This window comes from Cuculus canorus, chromosome 1 (assembly GCF_017976375.1).
Source record: "Cuculus canorus isolate bCucCan1 chromosome 1, bCucCan1.pri, whole genome shotgun sequence".
Lineage (NCBI taxonomy): Eukaryota > Metazoa > Chordata > Aves > Cuculiformes > Cuculidae > Cuculus > Cuculus canorus.
In genome coordinates, this window is record NC_071401.1 from 69,535,109 (window position 1) to 69,558,997 (window position 23,889).

General features: G+C 40.4%; 1 protein-coding gene across 2 annotated transcripts in view; it reads right to left on the reverse strand.

Annotated features, from left to right (window-relative positions):
* GABRB3 (gamma-aminobutyric acid type A receptor subunit beta3) overlaps positions 1-23,889 on the reverse strand; it is a 190,373-nt gene that overhangs the window by 98,842 nt on the left and 67,642 nt on the right. Inside the window, exons 2-4 of one of the 2 annotated variants that reach the window (XM_054076932.1) lie at positions 18,193-18,240; positions 12,193-12,284; positions 12,030-12,097 (exon numbers count right to left, since the gene is read on the reverse strand). In XM_054076932.1, the coding sequence (XP_053932907.1) occupies positions 12,030-12,097; positions 12,193-12,284; positions 18,193-18,240 (208 nt within the window). Of the gene's footprint in view, positions 1-12,029; positions 12,098-12,192; positions 12,285-12,489; positions 12,673-18,192; positions 18,241-23,889 lie in introns of those variants that run through there. The other variant, XM_054076940.1, reaches the window with a different exon arrangement.

The following is a 23,889-nucleotide window of genomic DNA, read 5'->3' on the forward strand; positions in this document are numbered from 1 at the left end:
AGCTTAATACAGCAGTGTATTCAGTGAGAGAGGAGGATCTGGTTTTCCCACAATTGAATTTTTTTGTAGCAGACTGCACACTTTAGGAAAAGGACTAGAAAAATAACAGTCAGAAAATGCAGCATCCTGCTTCAGAGCACAATAGATGTGGATAATCAAAAGTCAAGTGAGAAGAGAAAGAAAAATTGCAAAATATTCATACAAGAATCTCATGAGATTTGGTCACTTTCTAGAGCTATTAAAACAAATCACTCGGGGACTTCTAGAGAAAAGTCATAACAAATTACTACAACTTCTTTCTTAAAGACAGCTGTTCAGCGAGCACCAGCAGTCAAATTAATAGGTATACTTATCAGAGTGGAATATTTCCTTTTTCAGTTAAATCACATTGCACATATATGCACATATGCCTTTGTGCCAGCAGGTTACTAAATGCCATTATACATGTGTCTCCAGGTAAATTACATGAATGTAAAGCAAGATTATAAATTAGATCCTTTTAGACATGAATAACAAAGGAAAGAGACAACATCACCAGTGTTAGAGTTAGATTATTTCTTTAGGAAGGCTAAAGAATAACAAGATTATTTGATGCAAGCTCTGGCTTCCCTTTCCAAATTACAGGTTGAGCATCCCATTCAAAAGGCACCTAACACCATGCAAATGGGTATGCTGGGAAAGACAAACAGTATCAACCTTGATGCAGTACATTACAGTCAGGTTAATAATATATGAGCATGCCACTAAAGTGGGCCTACTGGAAAGATAAGCTGATCAACTATCTTAAATGCATTTTCTAATTGACTGCCCATTTTTTTCCTTCCGCTTTTTTTTTTTTCTTGTCCATTTAAGGGGGAGGGTTTATAAAAAGAATTGCAGGTGGATAATCAAAATTTTTAAAATAGCTGATCTATTCCAAAGCTAGCTCAACCATTTTTATGGAAAAAAAAAATGGAAGAAATGCCGAAGGACACACTATTTTTTGATTAAAAGGAAACAAAATATTTTCTTGTTAAAACTAATTTTTTTTCATCACTTCTTGTCACCACACAAACACACTACTGTGGACTACTTCCCTTCACATTCTATAATCCCTTACTGCCCAAGGACAACCTGCTTTCTCTGTCACACAGTGTAAAGTTTAAGTCCAGTCCACCTCATCTAGGCAATTAACTTGCACCTGTATTCTACATTTCTAATGAAAGCTGGCATTTTATTTTTTTTTTCATGAAGAGAGGTAAATACTCTGTAAATTCTCTACAGAAAGACCACTAATGTACCTAAACTGAGGTGAACACCACCTCTACCCAAATTTAAGTGCATGTTAACATCCCAATGTAAGCTGGCTCAGATGCCAACTCAAGGTCCCTCTTCACTTAATCAGTAGCTCATCTACCAGAACTTTCTGTTTTGCAATGCAGCTACCATGCAGGTTTTGAATTGTCTGGGAAGTCATCGTTAACGGGTATGATGCCAGGGAAGACCAAGAGACAGAGTTTGTCCCCGAGCAACAAATTTGCAACAGCAATTTCCCACTGTCCATAGAATACTTGTCTGCCTGTTTTCTCTAGAAAAATACATTCTCAAAGAGAAACAAAGAGTTCTGACAGCAGGGCACATTCTGAGGACATGCAGGTGGCATCACTTCAACTACATCCAGAATCATAAGAGATGGACATTTGGCCCAAGTCATCCTCCCTGTAGAGAGAATGGAAGGACACAAGCTCTCTACAGTGAGTTATCTTCTAATATAGGTACTGCCAGTCAGATAGGACATATCATGTTCTGGAAAGTCACAGCTCTCCCACGAGAAAGGGTGACTACATAAATTCACATGGATGTAATGAACTGCACTTTTGGATGTATCTAGTGTAGCAAATAAAGTGAGATGGAGAGTTTGGTCCAAAGGACAAGTGGTGTGGTATGCTACAGCTTGTTTCTGTCTAGCTTAACTTATTTCACAGCACAAGTAGCTGCATCCAAGCTACCTACTGGGGATGGATCTGGCACGTGCAGACACTACCCAAGCACCACCTGGGAAGATGATGGACCATGCTAATGATTAACATACGAATGGTGCATGCTTGAGCTCAGGTGTTGCGCTCAAGCGCAGAAGTCTTGACATTCTACAGATTATCAGGAATGTCACAACTCTTAAATCTAGTGGACCCGTAGCTTATAGGGTCTTTTTGAAAACAAAATCAGTCATATCTATTCTGCAAGTCCTGCAAACATTTTCCTATGCAAAGTTCCTATTGATTTGGAAGATGTTTTTGTTATCCAGATAGAAAGCCTTGTTACATGATTGAAAAATGCTTAGAAAGGCCAAGTGTTATCTGAATAGCCTAGGAGATCAGAAGCTAAAGCAAATCACTGGTGGTGCAGTGAAACACGGACAAGTCATTGTGTTATTTAAAAAAAAAAAGACTTAAGTTCATCTTTTGTATCTATAATAAATAACAAGACTTACTGCATTACTCAGTAATCCCATCGTGAGCTGGCGTATTTAAAATTCAGAATTTAAATGCATTTTTGTACTGTCTATTATTTTCAACTTCAAAATTTCAGTGCACTTTAAAAGGCACAGTGGCATCAGAAAACAAGAAAAATAGCTATCTGCTTTCAAAATAACTTTTGATTAAGTAGAAAAATTGTCCACATTTTAGCATTCTAAATGTGGCAAATTCAATTTCTTACCCTTCCAGACTTATTTCCCCACTGAAAAATATGAGAAGCACTCAGCTTCCCTGCACAGCCAAGCTCAGCACCTGGAAGAAGCACTCATTTCCTTGATTCTGCACCAGCCTAGTCCCTAAGAGTGGAGAGCCCTGCCCAACCAATGTCATGTGTCATGTGAATTGGATTACACCTCAACATTTGACTTTATAACTAAGAAATAAGTTCACATGCTAAGCCTACGATGGATAAGTAACTGCCTGAATGGGAAATGTTAAAATATCCCTCATATGACCAGGAAGTAGCCACATATAACTCAAGGGAATAAAGCCCTTCCCTTCAAATAACTTTAGCATCAACAGACCATCACAATATGATAGTGACACTATCTTACATCTCAATTAGAAGAGCAAGGCATGAGCTATTTTAAATCACATGGATTTCAGCTTGTTTTTAAAGGTTATCTTCTCCATCCTACATGCATTTCAATTCAAGACTAACACAAAGTCTACCTGAAAAATCTTCCGCAGTTCAAACTGCATACAGAATTTTACATGCGTTAACCTGCCGAGTAATATTACTTAATGCTGCTAAGGATCAACTGCGTACCAGTTCAGCACAATCTTCTACTTACCTTTGATTAGGCAGGTTAAGGAGGTACAATAGGTAGAATTCATCCCAACATTAAAACTAAGCATCTGTCCTATGACAGTCAACTCCTCTCATTGTCTTCTCCACCCCACTGCCCTGTTAGCATTTCTAGACAGGCACTTACGGAGAGCCAGTCATTCTTCTTGACTTAAGTATTTGTCTTAGAATAAAAAATACTGCCTCATGGAAGAGCTTCTCTCTGTTAAAGGAAGGTCTGATGATTAGCTCTGGCTGGATGCTGGTCATATGCTCCATAACCTATTTAAAGCTGTGAAAGAAGCTGTATTCAAGGACCTAATTCCCACTGACACAAACATCCTGTATAGAGTCCTGTACTGACATAACATCACAGCTTCCAGAAACTGTACTAGATGCACCTGAGGTACCTCTGGCACCCCTGCAGAGTGCTGTATTGTGCCATGGAGACATACCCATGAACTAATAAAAATTCAACGTTCATATTAGTATAAAGAAAAAGTCATTAACTGCTACTGAACTGCCAATTATCCAGTATAACTGCAGACCTCCCAGCACAGCTGTTTTACCTTCTCTCTCTGCTGTATGCAATATTACATTCATATTGCAGGTCACATTATCACAGCAACCTGTAACCAGTTCTAAGCTGCTGAGAGAACAAATTATTTTGCCAAGATTACTGGCTCAAATCTGTAATAGTGAATAATGAATTAGACATGCCTAGACTTGGGGATTTTTTCCTTGCAATTTCTGTAGTTATAAAGAACTGTGAAATTCAATTACAAATAATAAATGAAGTCCCCTTTTGAAATAATTCTTCTTCCAGCTATTTTTTATGAGTCTGGGGAGAAAAAAAGAAAGTTTGTCCTGGATAAGCTAAAACCCCTAATAGTAACTATATATTACACAACCTTTTCCACTTAAAGTTATTATTATCCTTCAGTATTGATGGATTGTACTCAATATTACCACAGCTTAAATTCTTTATATTATTAAATCTTTATTAAAAGGAAAACTGTGGGGAGAAGCGTATCATTACTAAGTGATCTTAATGCTTTGGTGACATTTAAACAAGAAGTACTCTCTCAGTCTTGAGACTCAGGAAGTCTCAAGTTACAAATCATGGGAGGTTGCAAAAGCACACTAGAGAAGTATTAACATGTGTTTATTTTATTCATCCCTAAATATCCACTACTAGATAATACCAGAATCAGAACACTTGGCTGGGTGGACCTTTAGTCAGATCTGTCATGGATGTAACTGTGTTTGTACACTGTCTTTTGCCAAGCACGAGATCGTCTGCCGCGCCTTTATCAAACTCCTAAGCTTCCAGTAAAACTACAGACATTACATTATCTGCATGAACAGAAGTCACCATATAAATAACACTCTTTCCTTTCTCTCTTCTCTTCTGTCTTCAAAGGAATGGGAAAAATCGCTAGGCATAGAGTAGGGCTAAATCTATAAACTTTCTGTGACTTTTCCTCTCCTGTACAGCTCAAGAGAGTGTACTCCTTCATTACTTCGGCATGATGAAAGGCTGTCAATAGAAGTAAAAATTCACTTATGGCTACACACGCAGAAGTCTTTACTTTACATAAAGTCGTACTTAATGACTAATACATTTATGACCAGTATATTTGAAAGGACATACATGCAATGCCTGTTGCAGTCAATGCAAAGATATGGAGAACACCATGAAGATCATAACTTCAGTAACAAATGGCATCTCAAATGGTGTGGCATATTCTTATGACACTGGCATATATTACAAATAACCTATGGGAGAGTCCTGATCTTCTGCAGTATCAGCGTGAGACCAGCAGGTGTATCTGAAACCATACCAAGACATGCTTGTGCGTACAACTCAGAGGAGCACTGACAGAAAGAATTATTAAATCACAACACAGATTTACAGAAATACCGTGCTGGAAAATATCTCAAAGCATCAGCTAGTCCAGCCTCTTCAGAGGCATGAGCAACACCATGAGCTATTTTTCTAGTCTTTTCTGGAAAATCTGCAACAATGGAGATGCTACCATAAATTTAGTCAGCTGAAAACCAATCTGAAATCCATTAATTAATTTCTTCATGTCTTTCTTCAACTGCTTCTAAAGAATATCTCATCCTCCTTCTCTCAACACCATCCTCCTACGTATTGGGAAATTTATGTCCTCTCTCCCATCCTAATCTTCAGTGCTAAACAAACCCATTTACTTCAACATAGCTGCATATGCCTTGATTTCTAATTATTTTAATTAGAAATACTTGTTTTACTTCCTTAAACCTCCTGTTCATGTCCATCTCCCTGCAAGCCAGTGCAAAACCACCACATACAGCATTTTTTCCCAGGCTTCACTAACGGTGGACAGGGAAATCCCTGCGCCTTCTTCTATTTATGTACCCAAAAGCAAGATGCATCTTTTTTTCAATTTTCTTGCACTTGGATTAACTTTTTCACTTTTCGCTTTTTCTGGTCCAGTAAAACTTCCACATGCTTTTTTTCAGTGCTGCCGCTTAGCCAATCCTTTTTCATCCAAAGTACTGGATTCTTCCTTCTTTATAAAATACAGCACTTTGTGCTTGCCCCTTCTTTATTTAGGGGCATTCCTCTTCTTTATGAACATTACTTTGAATTCTCTTTCTGTCCCCTGAAATATTTGCAATTATTCCAGATTGACGTCACCAGAGCCTGTATCTATTTCATCATCCAAGTCAAGATGATTCAACGTTGGCAGCTGGAGTTGGCTTTTAAAAAGCCTACTGTCACCTCTTGCTTCTGCATAAGCAGGTATTTCTTTCTCTTCACAGCAGCTGGTTTCCTCTGCAGATAAGCAGAAGCCTGTCATCAATTCCCTTGGCCAAACAGAAGTCATTCTCCTATTATGTCTTCTGCTACAAGCACTTATCTGTCAACGGGAACTACAAAATATGACAGCAGTGGAGAAACAGAGTGATGCAGGCTAAGAGAGTTCATGGGTACCATCCCAATGAAGAAAAATGGATGGAGCAAAGAGAGCGAGGATTAGAAGAAAGGATGCTTTTGCTGCCAACTGGCAACTAGAAGGCAGGTTACCTACTAGGATAGACTGTCCTCAAGGAGCGCTGATGCCATCTCCTAGTGGATGGCTGCAGGCTTATCAGCAGCAGTGACAACACTCTTTGCAGGGCTATGCTGGCCTCAGGAGATGCTTCCCTGCTTGGGCAGTTTTTCTTTCTTCTCCCTTTTTTTTATTCTATTTATCGAACATACATATACACACACCAAAAAAAATTATTTATATGCTCTACCTGCCATATCTATTTAGTACGATCTAGTTTCCCTATGTATACTAAATTATAAAACACATAAAAAAAATAGTAAATGAAATATTCTATTTTATACTCCTGCAATTTGTGCCCAAGTTGTAAGTGCTGCACACATGAATCTTCTTCTAGCGAGAAAACTGTGATTACAAGAAAAATGATTATGTAATCACTCTGTTAGTACTACTCATTTCATTTCACCATCTGAATCTTCAAAGCAAACTATGTCACAACTCCGTTATGATTTCCCGCATGAGGTAACTTTCAGATTCTGTTTGCAAAGTATTTAGAAAGCCACTGTTTATGGCAGGAAATACGAGCTACGCCTATGACAGCAAACACAGGTTACATTTCACTATGCCACTTGATGACTAACTCCACAACCATTTAGAAAAGGTGGACATTTCCCAGAAAGTGGAATCCTTCCATCTTTGAAAAAAACAACAAACAACGAAAACATGTAGATGTCTAAGATATCACTTACAAATTAGTGCCTATCTCCTCCTGATTCCAGAGGGAGCCTGCGGGATGAGCTTTGGCTGGACACTTATAGAACACTTCACTCACCTAAGCAAGGGTGTCTGGTGCCATTTTGGATGCCTTGGATTATGTAGGACCCCTGCAGACAGTACAGCATAGAATCTGTGGGAGTCCCCTACCCTCCTGGAGAGGCAGCTGCAGTCTAAATGGGATACCCTGAGGTGCTTAAAATTTAATCTAAGAAGCACTACTAAAGCGTCTTCTTTATTTTAAGATAAACAGTTCTCTGGACACCGTCACCTATACTGACAACAGGAAGACCTGGCTGTTTATACTTCAGGAGCTGCTGTCACATCTAACATATACACAGAGTAGAGAGACGCAGCAGAGGACTTACAAGAGACCAGCATCAATCTGGACTGAAAACTGGAGGGCAAGCATGATACCATGAAACCAAAATGACAATAGACACTTTTGCCTAAGCAGCCGCATTCTGTTGTAGGTCCCCATTAACTACAGTTGTAGGGTTTAGCAATCCAGCTTACATTTAGACATCTAAATTGTATACATCTCAATTAACAAAAACTGTATCCCACACCATTTTTTAGGCATCTAAAGAAAGACGCGAAAAATCTCATCAACAGGAACACAAAGGCTCTACACCTTCAGTACATCAGGTGAAGTACAAATTAATTCACCTTAAATAATTACTTTTGCATTGAAGGCAGACAGTATTTGCCCTCAGTAAGAACTCTAGCTGACCTAAAAGCAACTAAAATACAGTTTGTCAGGAAGATTTCAAAACTGCATTGAAAATGAGCAGGTATCCAATGAAGTCTATATGAATAATTGCAGTTTTATAATGGAATACATGTAAAAAAATAAAAAATTACAGTGTTAGCATAGAACAGATTACATCTTTTTAGAAATGACAACTTGTAAGTTTTATGGTCTGACTTTATGTGAAACTAATTTTCTGCTTACAGTATTCTCAGAACAGCAGGATGACTGTCTAGCCAATGATGCCTCCTGGGTTTTGCTGGTTTGAGTTTAATTTTTACAAAATTAGAGCCTTTGAAAAACCCTGGATGAACAGCTCTGAAGTCCGCTGTATACACAAAGAGAATGTAGAGAGCACTTTAGAGAGCAGTAGTAGAGGTTTCCTTTCCTATAGGAGAGATCCTTCTATTCTCTGCAAAATATTACCTCTAAGGAGAAAGGTTCATTTTTGGACTGATCTCCTTGCTTTCTCTATCCCCTTTATAGCTTTAGCTCCCATAAACTATAAATCACGTCCCAAAATAATGGGAAAAGCACAGCACCTTAGTCCTCCAGCTATACTGGTGAGTTTAAAGAGGGGATTACTTGCAGACTCTGTGTATTGATTATTTAAGTTCTCAAGGATAAAAATACTACAGGAGTATTTGCATGCTTGAAAATTATATGCCTGGAACTAACGCATCTGATTCACAGACCAAATGTTGAACAACAATCAAACTATACAAATTCACAATTTGTGGAAACTGGCTGATCGGAAATAGGCTGATAGACTAGTAAAAAACACAACAATTATTTCATTTTCAATTCACATCACCTAAGCAAAACATACCTCTAAAATACACTAAGTATAGAACACAATCAACCCAGATCATGTAAAAGGAGAAATTATAAGATAATGCAAAGCAGCAGTAATAATCCATACTCTTTATTTGTAAAAGTGCTTATTTTCTCAGTATTACGTCTGTTATTATTGATCAGTATTTTGTTCAGAGATGTACATTACTGTACATTTTACAGGCATTTACAGTAGTTTTAAATCCAATTATTGGAGGTACACACAGAAATACATAGGTGGTTAAGTACCCAATTTACAGGTATAATTTATCAAATCGCAAATAATAATGGGAAAGGATGCACAGATAAAGCAAGGAAGCAAAGCATGTATGGAGATACACACATATACATATAGATGCGCGCAGGTCATTAACAGACTGCAGCCCTTCCCTGAAAAACACACTTCTTACATCCAACTTCATTAATTCATTCTTGCTACCATATATGCAACTCAAAGTATAAATATCCGAGTGTGTTAATTTTACTTCATAAACGTTTAATGTTTTCAGTATGATGTAAAATAAACAGTATAGCAGAGTAGCAACTTCAATGACACAACTCAGTATTTTCATCATTATAAGATCAGGTAGAAATTGCCTATTTAAAACTTTTCATTAAAATAATTTGATGCTGTGCAGCCCTGTTATTTTCATCAGTCCTCCTGATCCTTCTTAGCACTTCAGCATCAAAAGTAAAGAAAAATGTTAACTCTTCCATGTCATCTAAGGAAGATACGTACTGCTGTTCAATAAGCCTATTCTAAAAAATAGCTACAGGTAGTGTACAAGGGGCAAAAGATTTCTAAAAATTTTCAACAAGAAGACTAACGATACAGAAATAAATTCTTAAAATACTGGAAAGCTAAATTAATTACTAATAACTGAAGATTCATAGAGGAATACATTGTATATAAGCCTACAGTTTGATTAATAACAGAAAAGAATATGACACAAGCTGTAACTCTTGTTAAAAGAATTGTCATCATATCACTGAAAGCTACACTACAGGCTGCCTAGAAGGCAGTATAATCATACTTGCTGTAGTAACTTTTTATTTATATTCATAAAATTGAAAAATGTTATTTCTCTAGTTATCTTATTTTTAATATAGAGATGAATTTTAACAAGCTAATTTATAAAAGGTTACATCAATGTCTAGATTTAAAGCAAAGAAATTAATGTTCGTACTACCACAGGTCATAGAGAGAAATTCTTCTAAGACATTTCAATAGTTCATCAGGCTAAAGGTCAATGCTCAGAATACGGACTTGGAATTAAATGAAAAAATGCATCAAAGATTAAAAGTTTAGTTGGTAACCAGCATGATGTTCAACAGCTATACGCCTAAGGTCTTCCAACTAACTGTGACTTTTTTTTCCCTACAAATAGAATGTATACTTCAGTTAGTCTTGAAAAGCTCCTTCTGCTCATCCTTATTTCCCGTTTCTTCATATTTACTCAAGAATCTTTGCAGATCAGTATATTTACCTAAAATAAGTGGAAGTAATAGACTCAGGCAGTACTCAAATATAGCTGTGCTTAGTCAAAGATGACTTCTTGCAGAGGGAGAAGAGACTAGCTCAGCTGAAAACCCGGTTGTAGTAAGAAGTTCACCAACCAGAAACCTTTTCTGTGCATTTTTCCTTAAGTAAATTAATACAGTTTTGTAACGATAGTTACTTTAACAATTTTCTTCAGAAACACATATCTGCTTCTGTTGCAAGATCTCTAGCAGTATTTTTCAGACTTTCCATTGCCCTATGGGAGAGTACGGAAAAAACCACTTCTTCAGAGCTCTGGCAACTAATGGGAAATGGTGGCCACTGGGTTGCAGGGCAGACAGAAACTAAAGCAATTGTTATGCCAGCTGGCTGGGAGAAATGGAGGGCACATATCCTCTTGAGGAACTTGTTCAAGATCTAATTACACAGTCTAGTAGCACAACAAGCAGTGTAATTACTTACTTTTCCTTATACCCCTGCTACAGTGGGTTGAACAAGTTGTTATTTAAACCTAACAGACTTTCCCACAGCTGGGGGAAAAAAAAGGCACAAAAAGCACCACACATAGCCTGATTTTCTTTCCAGCCTCAGTCTGCCCTTCTCTGATATTTATTGCCTGTGTGGCACTTCACATATAGTGTGATATATTAATTTAACGTGCAATGTAGCACTTTCCTAAGTGTGGAGCTTAGCCAAAGGTAGGGAAGGTGGCAGTGTTCTCAGTTTCCATTTTTTTGAGAAGCAATCCTTTAGGTACAGAAAAGTCTGCGGAATATATGAAGTGTCTCTGCAGCTGCTTGAATTTGCAGGAAGCCTAAAATAAACTCTTGTAAGCAAGAACTACCTCTACTGTTCCCCCTGAATGAGCAGAAAGGCAGATGTTGGTTTGCAAAATTGGTTTGCAATTTTTAACTGCAAACAGGTAACTCTATCTCTGTTAAAACCAGAATTTTGGGTAAAGCAGGTGAAAGAAGGGGTAGGATTAATGAAAATACACAGATCATGTATACAGCCAAGCCATGCCAGCTTGTAATACTGCAACAGTGCATTGAAGGAGCGGTACTGCTGGTATTAGTGCCATAGTTACTAGAAGGGAGCTCAGCTTCCAAACACGCAGAACGATTTTTAATGCCATAAATGTAACTACAGCACTGCAGAGCAGGCTGGGTTTTTTTTGCCCCAGATTTGCAAAACGAAGAATAGAAGGAAAAACCCTGAGACACGGGGGAGAACGAGTACTTTGCTCTAAAACTTGAAAAATCCACCTCGGATTTAGGATTAGGACAAAAACCAGCAATTCTACCTCCCAATTCCGAAGTATCAAACTGTACAGACCTGAGGACGGGACCGAAACACACTAACCACCTGCCTTTTCCCTAGAGAACCTCGCAGTCCCCAAAACACTTGGCGAAGCCAAATTACCATTCCCCCCAAGCCCGCACGCAATCGCGCCCAATCCAGACGCTCAACAACGATTAGAACGCTCGCAACATCTCAGAGTTTATCCACCGACAAACTGGGTTGTGATTTCGGGTTGTCTGGGTTTTTTTGGTCCCTGATCCGCACAAGAAGCGGGTGGATGCCGCAGCCGCCCCCGCCAGCCCGCTCCGCATCCCACCGGGAACGGGGCCCGTGGAGCCCCAGGGAGCTCCGGGCAGCGGGGAAGAGAAAGACCCGAGGGAGGTGAAAGCGGAAAGTGGGAAAAGGGAAAGCGCGTCACCGGGGAAATAAAGTTTTCAGGTGGTGAGGGCAGCGCCGGGCGCCCCTCTCGGCCCGGTGCGAAGGGAGGGGACGGTGGCTGTGACCCCCCCCAGCCGCTACTCACCATGTTGACTTCGGAAACCATGTCGATGCTGGCGATGTCGATGTTCATCCCCACGCAGACGGGGGGACCTGCGGGCACAAAGGAGAGCGTCACCCGCCGCTCGCCCCGCAGCCCGAGGGCCGTGGGAACCCCGGGGGAGAGGCGGCTGGGGGCTCCGACTCACCTCCGAAATCCGGCCGGAGACGGATGTCGTAGCCCTTCAACAATTTATCCACAGTTTCTTTCACGAAAGACATGTTGCCGGGATCGTTCACACTGTGGGGGCGAGAGAGATGGGGGGTAGATGCGGAGGATGGGGGTGGGATGGGTGTAAGGGCGGGGGAGGCAGAGGGTGCGGGGGGCCGGGGGCGATAGCGGGAAGAAGGGGTGGAAGGGGGGGGGAGATAAGCGCATCAGCTCGTTCTCCTGTCGAAACGCATCCCGCGCCGCCCTGGCGCCGCCGGGGCACGCTGGCTCCTACCTCTGGGCGCAGCAGACCACGGCCACCAAAACGGGAGCGGAGAAGATCCCGAAGATCCTGCCTCCCCCAAAGCCCCACATCCCTCCTCTCCGCGCTCCCTCCGCGCAGCAGCAGCAGCAGCAGCCGCCGCCGCGATCCGGCTGCCCCGGCTACCGCTGAGGAAGAGGCGGAGGCGACAGTCCTCGTTCTCTTCCCCCCCCCTCCCCTACATTCCCCAGCCCTCCCCCCACCCACCCCCCTAAAAACAATCCCCCACCCAACACCGCTGCCCGGCCCGCGGGAGCCGCCGAGCCCCGGAGGCAGCCGCCCTCCGCCGGAGCCCGGCCGCCCGCCTCCCCTCCCCTACAAGACACCGCCCGCCAGCCGGGAGGGGAGGGAGCCGCCGTCCCTCCCCGGCGGAGAGCCCGAGCGGGGCTCGCCGGCATCGGCTGCGAAGGGCGGTGGCTCCCCCGGCGCCGCCTCGGGGCACGCCCGCCCCCGGCCGAGGGTACCGGCCCGGTGGGGATGGCCCCGCGCGGAGCATCCCCGCAGCGCCTGCTGCTCCTCGGGAGGATCCCCGGGCTGGGAGAGGGTCCAGGGCAGCCCCACGGGATCCCTGGTGGAGAAGGGGCTGCCCGACGACGGGCTGGGATGATTGGGATGCCCTGTCCCGGGGGCGGTGGCAGAGTGGGATGCCGATGCCCCTGCCCCTAGCAGGGCGTCTGTGCCCGCCTTTCCCTTGCTGTGTCCCGGGAGCAATGGCAGTCTGTGCCCACCTGTCCCTTGTGTCCCAGGAGCGATGGCAGAGTAGGATGCCCCTGCCCCTATTAGGGCGTCTGTGCCTGCCTTTCCCTTGGCAGGTCCTGGGAGCAATGGCAGAGTAGTGCCCACCTGTCCCTTGTGTCCCAGGAGCAATGGCAGAGCGGGATGCCCCTGTCCCCAGCAGGGCGTCTGTGCCCACCTGTCCCTTGGTGTGTCCCAGAAGCGATGACAGAGTGGGATGCCCCTGTCCCTGTTAGGGCGGCTGCACTCTCCTGTCCCGTGACATGTCCTGGGAGTGATGGCAGATGGTAGTCAGATGGGGTAAGAGAAGGAGCTGAGTGGAGAGCCTGGCCCTGACCAGTACAGGACCAGAGGAGCGTCCCTGCCACAGCCAAGCTTGCAGTGTGCATATACTGAGGCTCCTTTCAGCCATGCCATCAGGATAACTTCAACACAGGTCTAGATTGTCATATTTTAGCAGGCAAGACCTCCACTGGCTTCAAAGTGTCTATAGCCAGGCTGTTACGGGGGAACAGTAATGAAGAGAAACCACTGATGCCAAAGGGATGTACGATGTGAGCTGTTGGCTCTCTGCTGTGTTGCTTGGGAGCTTCTGGGTGCTCTTAACTTTGTATAAAACATTAGTTGGGGTGGAGACAGCACAGTTATTATTATTGTTATTTGGCTTGCTACTATTGCTGGAGCTTGTTCAGCCTAGACAAGGGAAGGCTCCAGGGAGACCTTGTAGCAGCCTTCTAGTGCTTAAAAAGGGGCCTATAGGAAATCTGGGGAGAGGCTCTTCATCTTGGAGTGCAAGGATAGGATGAAGGGGAACAGAAAGAGGAGATTTAGATTAGATATAAGAAAGAATTTTTTTCCTGTGAAGGTGGTGAGGCACTGGCACAGGTTGTCCAGAGAAGTCATGGAAGCCCCATCCCCAGATGTGTTCAAGGCCAGGTTGGATGAGGCTTTGATCAACCTGATCTCGGGAAAGGTGTTCTTGCCCATGGCAGGGGGTTGATGATCTTTAAGGTCCCTTCCAACCCAAACCAGTCCATGATTGTTAGCCTCCTTCCAGGTTAATTAGTCCTTTCTGCAGGACTACTTGACACGGAAACAGACGCATGCTGACTTGGCTATATTGCCTGTGGTTCCAGAGCCAGCTCCTTCTCAATGCCAGACTTCATCATGCTCTGCCAATGGTGTAAATGTGCCTTTAGCCAGCTCCTGATTCTGGTTACACTGCAATCAGTGGCTGCTGGTCCGTGACAGAGCACAATATTTCACTAGTCAAGGGAGAAAAGCAGTGTCTTTTCGTTCACCCTTTTTGTCTTATCACCCTACATATCCTCTTCCCTTAGACAAACTGCTAGGAAAGGGATGGACACTTGAAGAATGCTGTGGTGTTTTGTACCGGTGAGAAACCTTGGATGGCATTTCGTCTCTCCTCAACAAATTCTTTAAAAGAAAGACAAGGGCAATCCATAGCATATGCCCTGACCTTGTCACTGTTGCAGTTAATAATGAAGCTCCAAAAAAAAAAAAAAAAAGAAGGAAGAAGCTCAGTTTTAAAAACAATATGAAATCTCTATAGACAATAAGGAAAAAAAGAGTGCCATAATTCTTATGATTATAAAGAAAGTGAAAATCTTAGCTTTCCCTTAAAAACTAACAAGGCTTATGGTGAAAGTTTCAGAAGTGTGACACGAGACATGCTGTGGTGCATTTTCCATCTTAGTTTCATATGAAAGGAATTGAGTTTATCAGTTCTGAGACTACTCTGAGATGTGAACCAGAGCACAGTAAGTAGGAATGATCAAATGATTCACTTCACAAGCACAGTCCTGATCTGCACTAAAATGCTGTGTAGATGAACCCGTCATCTCCTTTCTGAAGGAGCTGGAACAGAGCACACACAGGCTTTGTTAAAGGACAGAAATTGTTGAAGAAAGTGGGAGTAGAATGAGGAGCCACTCAAAATTTTGGAACACATTCCAATTTTCTTCATCATTGTCAGTACTAATGGAGATACAGAAGAGGAAGCAATGACAGGAAGGCTAGGGAAGAGGAGAGGTCTGCTCACAATGGGTGCATTAGCAGCGCTACCACTGTCAGTCACCAGACTGCAGGAAAAAGACTGAACTGAGAATCAGGGAAGAAGTATTTAATCACACCATGCAATACATCACTGAACTTTTGCACTGGAAAGTGGTACTAGGGGGTTACCTTACAAAACGAACTTAACCCAACTTAAACACTGAGGTCAGAGTCACTTATCAGAATGTTTTGTTTTTTGTTTTCCTCTCTGGGTTGTCTATCTATTAATTGATTTTGACAAAGATCCAGTCTTATCCTGAAGCAAACTGTAATCACAGAGGGTTCGGAGGTACAAAAAAACAGAAAGAAAGAAATGAAAAAAAAAAGTGGCAAGAATTGCTGCTACAGCTGAAGTGGTGTCTTCTGAGGAACACAGGGCATTAATCTTACTAGGCTGAGACCCATGCTGCTGCTTACCTATTCTGCCTTGCAGCAATTTTAATAGACTGCTGGTTTAACCTGCTGAGAAGGTGTAATTAATAAAACTGGATGGGAAAAAATCCACGAGAAAATTTGCAACTTTTTTTTCCCCCCAAGCCTGACTTCTTTTTACTTTATGAAATCAAAAGCTCAGGACCATTGTTGCCAAAATACCATTGAACAGAAACTTTGTATTTCCTTCAGGAAGTTCTACTTTCTTCCTTTCTGTCCTGCTGTATCTCATCAGAAGCTGAGATTTAGTTGCAGGAAGATGTTGGGGAGTAGATTGGCAGCATCAGGGCTTAGGGAATACTCTGCACTTTGACAGTTTCGTACGCTATGTTTTGCCTGTTCAGATAAAGAGCAATAGTTGTTGGACATACCTATGCAAGGAAAACAATACATTTATCTACTATGTGTGTTTCTCAGAAGGTGTACGTAATATTTGCTGATGCTTAGTAATACTCAACAGTTTATGCTGAGCTTAAAACTCTCAATGAGTTTACACACATTGTCCCCATTTCTGTCAGGCAGACTGCAAACAGTGTTGCATGAATCTGTTTGCTTTGGTTGCATCATTTCTTAGCTTTCATTTATTAGAAATATCAACGTTGTTATGTCAACAGTTCTGATGTAGTGGAGATCTGAATGTTTCAATGGGCCACATAAGGAATAAGGTATTAATCAATATGAGTAGTGAGGACAAATTTGTCTTTAGTAAGAGGCTTGGCCCAAATTGTTTTGAACTGTTCTTTAGTTTTCAGATGGTTATTTTTCTTCATAGTCAAGGAAATAGAACCAAAATTTGTATTATCTGAATGAATTTAAAAGAATATTCCTGCAATATTCCATTCCTCATGCAGCTAAACCTCAGGATTATGCACATATGAGTCAGACACATCAAAATAAAAATCCATTGACACTTTGGCAGAGGAAGAAATAATCAGGACTCTTTATAACTCACTTTTTTCATCACAAAGATTAACGATTATGCACTGAAATAACATAAATACATTAGAGAAGCCTGTGGTGCTTTAGAAGTACTATTCTTTAAGTCTCTTTCCTGATAAAAACACAATTTCTGTTTAGAAAAACAAGTAACTGGGTTATGGTGGTTGTATTTTTTTTTTGCAACTGCAGCTGAGAAAGGTGTTTTATATAGGACTTCCTTGTTAAGAGTTTCTACTTGAGTGTTTTCATCTAAACCCCTTTGTCAGGAACACATTATTCCTAACAAAACTGTATGCAGCAGTGACACTTTTTCTTTAAGGTTTGATAAAAATAGAAAAATACAGCACATTTCTTTGTATTTTCATATTTATCAATGCCTTTAGGAATGTCATTTGTGATAATTATTGTTTATGCAATTTATTACTACAGCAGCCAGAATTCCACGTCAAGAAGACCCAAACTTCATTGTGCAGGGCATCATATGGAGTCAAGAAGATAAGCATGAGTTGTTTGATTTGCTTATATTTAGTGATATATATATTTAAAAGAAGATCAAGTCAGGATCCTAACTGAAGCTTCTGTATAAAGACTAGGTAAAACACCAAGAAATGTTGGTTACTGACATTTTCATCCAAATGTCCCTTTGAATTTTAACAGTAGAAAAGTAAAAAGGCAAAGAACAAACATGGGGGAGGGGGGGAAGAAAGCGATTTATATACACAAATACTCCCACATAAAACAGGATAAGCAAGGGGAAGGAAATGCAGCAAAATGATTTGGCATGAGTCCTGATTTGCTAAGATTAGGAAGAATCCTGGAAGTGATAATCCAGAGTAATAAAGAAAAAGCTACGGTTAGACTAAAGTGAGGGTCTGATGTATGTCTTGCTTTATTCTTTGTGTAGGTTTTTTTCTTATGCTATGGAGTGCCCTTAACAGTAAACAGTCCATGAAGGCTGAGAGGAAAGGAAATGCTTCAGAGTGTGGGATGTAGAGGCTGTATCCACAGCTGTTCACTGCCAAGGCACAGTGCTCTGCTGGTAGAAGTGCCTCTTAGTCTTTTTTAATGTATCCCTTTTTACCCCAAGGCTGTGCCAGATAGTCCTTTGCTCTTATTCCCCAAATACTGGCATCAGAAGCAGCCATGGTTAAGCTCGAAATACACAGATCAGGATCATGGACAATAACATACATTAAGCTGGCTGTGTAACTACATTTCTTTGTCATGTGCACTGTATAAAAAGGAAATCATTATATGTAAAGGGGAATCATTACTAGGTAGACATAAAATTTTGTACATGATGATCTAAAATATTTGTCATTGCACCTTAATTTAAAGATTACTTTGAAAAAAATAGAGTGCTTAAAAAAATTTTAAAATAGGGTGTTTTTCTAAAAATTAAGATAAATATTAATAATATTTTTTAACATTTTAAAGGGTTAACATTCTGTTTATAGATAATAATTGCCTTTTTAAGTACTTTTTGTTACTCACCTTGTGTCATAAATTGCGTATAGCTTTTTGTTTTCTTCAACTGCATTCCTAAAAGGAAAGAAGAGAGAATATCATTTGCATGCCCTGGTTCCATTGCCAAAACAAAACGTAGTTTAGAGGCTTGAAGTTTTTCAGACCATTGTTGTAGAACCTAGGGATATGAAAACAAAAATCTGTAAATTGACTTGTTCAACCCCTGACCTGACAAGATTGTAATAATATTTTGGAAGTTGTATAAGTGAGTTCTTAATTATAGACCATGACTGTTGCCAAGAAATTAAAAAGGAAAAAAATAGTCACTGCTCTTGTTGAAAACACAGTGCAACAATATGGTTTCAATAGAGCTCTGAATAATTTTCAGAAAAGTTTTCTAATTGATCCAGATTAATCTTATCCAATTCACTTATTTCATTATTTTTATAAGCCAAACTAAAAAAAATACATTGAAGTCTAATGCAATGTATTTGACGTAAATGAAATACTTAATTTCTGTTGTTTTGAAAACTTGTATGTGTTTTTAAACTTTGAGATTCATGTAAAAAAGACATACTGAAGATTTGAAGTTTAATTCTGTATTTTTGAGCTTTTAGAATTGAAATCCATGTGACTTTGCAGAATACATTTTGTATTTTTTAACTAGAAAAAAGAGATATTTTTTCCCTGCATTTTTTGTGTCTGTTTCAGGACATATGGAAACTTCTGTAAGAGTGCCACTGATTTAACAGAGTGCAAGAGAAGATATTGTCTGAAATGAGTTGGATTTGCTGGAATCAGCAATAAAATTTAAGTTTTAGCTAAGTAGTTTCTGAGAAGGCGTGATGAATTTAGGAGGCACTCCATAATAAGTATTGATTTGTATCTTGCAATCTGATTTATGTCTCTGTGCATTACTTCACCTGTCTGCTTAGAGAAGTGAAAGGGAAGCAACTAAAAGCAAGAAGTAAATGATCCTGAGCTTCAATGCATTAAGCTTCACTTACATGGGAATGATAGATCCAAGGTTTGGTCCCTGTTCCTGGAGTAGTTATGCATTTTACATTAAATATACAGTGGCTAAAGGATGCTAACAGCTGAGTATTGTGACTTCCTGACTCCTTTGTGCTTGGGGTAGGAGATGTGGGACCTCTCTCACTCCTTGGCTAGCTTTGTAATAGGCAACCATCTAAAACGGAACTGGTAGCTCTGCGTAGGGCTGAGGTTAGATGACACTATGTAGTCCGTTTAAGATGCCCTGAGTTACTTTAGACGCTGCATAGAACTGTCAGTCACAACACAGGACATATGGGAGACTCACAGTCTTCTGGAGAGGTATCTGAAGTCCAATGGGGATACCTTGGAGCATCCCAATGGCTCAGGATGCTTGTGTATGGAAACTGGGCTCAGCCCCTCAGGTCAGATTCTGCCCATGAGCAGCATTCCCAGTTTTCTGTACACTCTAGGCTCCATTAACTGAGTTGACAAGATCTCCATTGACATAATGGGAGCACCCGGTTCTCATGCAGACACCTACATCTAATTGTCAGATAAATACTACTCCAAACTTCACAATAACTTATGTTCTTTTGGTGGTTCTAGACATCAGGATTCACAAGCCACATTGCTCTGGACTTAAAGGTCATAGTAACACACGCCTGCAACCACGCCTACACATGTTATTTTTAGGTTTGATGAACATTCTCAGGTACACTTTTGTCTACTGTCCACATTTAGTTGTCTGGCCCACCATGGCTCAGTATAGGCATTGGGTCATTTCTTGAGCTCAGCAAAGGTGTGGAGGGGAGGAAGATCAGAATGGGCATCTGAAACCTCAACATTAACCCAAATATAACCCCTGAGTATAGTCACATATCTCAGTACTGGTAAAGTCACGTGGTCTGTATTCAGATGAGAAGATGGCTGGGCTCTTTTCTGAAGTGCACATGGCCCCATGGTATTGTAGCAAGCACTCTACATTTGCAGAGGCTGGATATAGAGAGTCAGAGAACATGCTCAGCCTTTGTCTTCCTTTAGGATTATGCTCCCATGCATAGCCAATGATACCTGAGAGACAGATGCAGCTAACCCTGTAACCATGACAACTGGCATGGGATACATAGCAAATTAGCAAAGGGTAGAAGAGGGCACCACTCTAAGTGAAAATGTACAATATAGATGGAATAAGTGTCTGTTTTCAATCCCCCTACCTGAAAATTTTCATATCCATAGAGAAAAGGAAAGTTGTCTATACCAACAGTTTCTGTTAATATATTTATTAAAATTTTCAAAAGAGCGCAAAACATCTTGCATGGCCACCTTGTGCTCATAACTTTTGACATCCATTAGCAAAAATGCCAATGGCAGGATAGGATTAATTTAGCTTCTTTGTTGGAAGAGAGATGATAACAGCAAAGGGAGATCAGGAAAACCATTAGGAAAATATAACAGGAAAGAGTAAATTTTTATCTTTTAAATGTTTCACAATGGGCTTTTATTCAGACTGATAATGTACTCTTTTTTTTTCTTACTTTACAAAAATGTAGGCACATCTAGATGTTGAAATTCTCTTACTCAGCAAAGTGGTAAAATCCTTTGGTGTCTACATCGAATAATGCCTTCTTGTGAATGACGAGTAAATGGAGTTCCTCTCTTACAGAGGTCTCCTACTGCTGCTGTCTGCCTGGCACCAATAGAAGACGTGCTTCTGAAAGTATTACGAAAGTAATTCCCCCACCACGAAAGCACCACGTTAAAAGTACTTACATTAAAAGCACTTCGTTGTATATGAATATCGTTATATAATTGATTATTCCCATTAAAATACTTTGCGTCCTTATCACAACTTTAATAAAAGAACAAAACTGCTTTGAATATTATACATGCACTTGCCTAGAGCAACTATTAAGCACAGAGGCTCTGTGTGCAGCCAGGCAGTCATTGATGGTAAATCAAATGGAGGGCATATGGTTTCAGTATTGCTGCTGGTGGAGTTTTTGTTGCTAGAAAGAGCTCATATTTTGCATTTAGGATTATTAAAGAAACAAAGATAGTAACTTGTCTTTTCCGCTTTTTGTGTCTCCAGCTGTCTTGAAGGCTCACTCAATATAATACAGGAAAACATGCCAAGAAGAACCCATGCTGGTACGTTAGGACTTTCCTGAACTGCAAACTAAGAACTTTGTGTGCCTTTTTAAAGCCCACATGATTTCTGGATAATATCATGACTCATAATGTTTCTGGTTGGGATTCCTCCTTGCTGATGTAAGCATCAGAGATTAGAAGTGTAAGTTTGAGCCAGTCACCATGGACTACTTTAAGAATCAGGAGGGGAATGGAGGAGAAGCAAGTTCAGAGACTGACAGAAACTCCAAAGGTTCAAACCCACTAAAATAATGTATATAAATCACCCTTCAGAAGTACCTAGTTACTGGAAGCATAGCCTATAACTAGCTAGACATCTAACTTTTTGGTCTGCAATATTGCATAAGATAAATCCAATTTACCCACCACCATTTGTGGGGATTTAATGGGAAAAAAAGCCAGATCTGTTTCAGTACATTGAGCATATTGCCCTCCAAAAGCTTATCAGACCAATATGTCTTATATATCTTTAGACTGGAGCTCCATGAAGACTATCTCTGCAAATGATGGGAGGACAGCAAAGAACAAGGAAATCTGCTGAATTAGTACTATATTACTGGAATTGCTGAAGTCTTTTAACTAAATGTAAGTCAAATTTTAAACAATCATCACTTTTTTGTCACACCTTTAAATCCTACAAGACCATGCAAAAGCAGAAATTAAATTAAATATCGTATTCCTTTGAAAATAGTCTTGAAGAGAGTGAAATGTAATAGCTTCTTGCGGATTAAGGCCAGAATAAAAAGCAATATTAGTGAAACACAAAGCAATGGTAGTGAATCACAGAATGCTTAACAAGTACTCTTGATGTTATGTATCTAACAAAATGATTCAGCATGAAAATACAGATACAAAGGCTAATATTTATAGCTCGGAAGATAATGCTAATAATAAGAGAGCGGTATATTTCAGCTTCAGATTCTGAGAGCATCTGAACATGGAATGCCACTACTGAGAAAAAATACCGCTCTGGAAAGAACTCTGTTCACCCCACACAAGCCATTTACAAGCAGAAATAAATGTGATGCTAAACTCCTCCTCCATCTGTTTGGAGGTTACAGATCTTATTATATTTGAGCCTTTTTCATTTTGAAGTGGAAAAATTTTGTTGATTGACCCAGGATATAGAGTAGAGACAAAATTGAGCCCATACTACATGGCTTTGATGCAGTAACTATTGGCTATTAACAGCAAGATGAAAAACCTCAATGTAAATCTTCTTCCCTGGAACTTTCTTCTGGGCTTATACCTCAAGAGTGCTCCAGAAACTTCAGAAGCAGTGAGGCACCTGCACCAGTGAGTAAGCAGAATTCACTTTTCCTAGGATGTTCAACCCATGCTAACCAGGTTAGGTATTCAAGGGCATCATTGTCACGCAGTGTGATAGGCACTTACAAATTATTTTTAGTACCTAGAAGCCTATCAAGAAAAGTAAGAAAGTACAGACTGAAATGCCAAGTGTAAAAACGAGAGACTGTGTTTAAAAATCCCAGGATATTATAGACATAGCTATTGAATTACTATTGTAGATCTGCTGAAACCTCAGTCAGCTGCAGACGATGGAGGTTTCTGCTATAAATATAAGATTCACATAGCTATCTCTTCTTTTTTAAAATAAAAATTAAGTGGATGCAAGCCAAGTTTTCATAAATAATGCTGAAAATGTTTATGTATGAGAAGCTTAAACTAGTTGGCTCTTGATGAAATAAATGTTTCAGTGAACATGATTTTAAACATGATTTATTCAAATGTTACGTTAAGTAAGCATTCAATATGCTTTTATGTAATGCTGATGCCCAAGTTACATGTAATTATGATGACATTATAACATCTTTGATCTTTCATAACCTCTCTAGAAATTCATTTTGCCCAGCATCAAGCTCCACAGATAGTATGGAAGTGACAATGTCACATAGCATAAATGGTTACCAGAACAATGCTTTTCAGGTCCAATTCTATGAGGGATAGCCAGTCTTGACTCCTTTTGACATCAGCCAGAGCTTGGAGGCTTAGCATTGCTCAGAAACATGCCAATGAATTAGCAAGTCTACAAACCTGTTCGTTGGCATTTAAGAGCAAGGTGGGAAGGATCAAGTGGGAATATGTCAAGACACAGGTGCTTGTTTACTCATATTTAAAATCACTAGTATTCTTGAAGGTGTCTGGTTCTAGTTAAGATCCAATAGATTCTATGCTATTATTTTAGTCCACAGAATTTCTTTTCTTTTTCTTTTGAATGTATTTTATTTCCATACGTTGAAAACAATAGACAAAAGGAAAATTATCAAATACACACAACAGCGGTGCATACATTTGCCATTAGCCTTGCAGTAAACATCTCAGAGTCACTGCGGATAGGTCAGTGAAGGTCAGAGATCCATGCTCAGCAAAGGTCAAAAAGGTAAAAAAGTGCTAAGATTAATCAGGGAATTAATAGAACAAAACAGGGTTGGTACAGTATTTTATGGTCTACCCACATCCTGTAAACTTCATGCGGGTGTTTTCCATCTCAAAGAGCTTGAGAGCTAGATAAAGGTATAGGGAAGAGCTACATTGATTATTAGAACTAGGTAATGACAT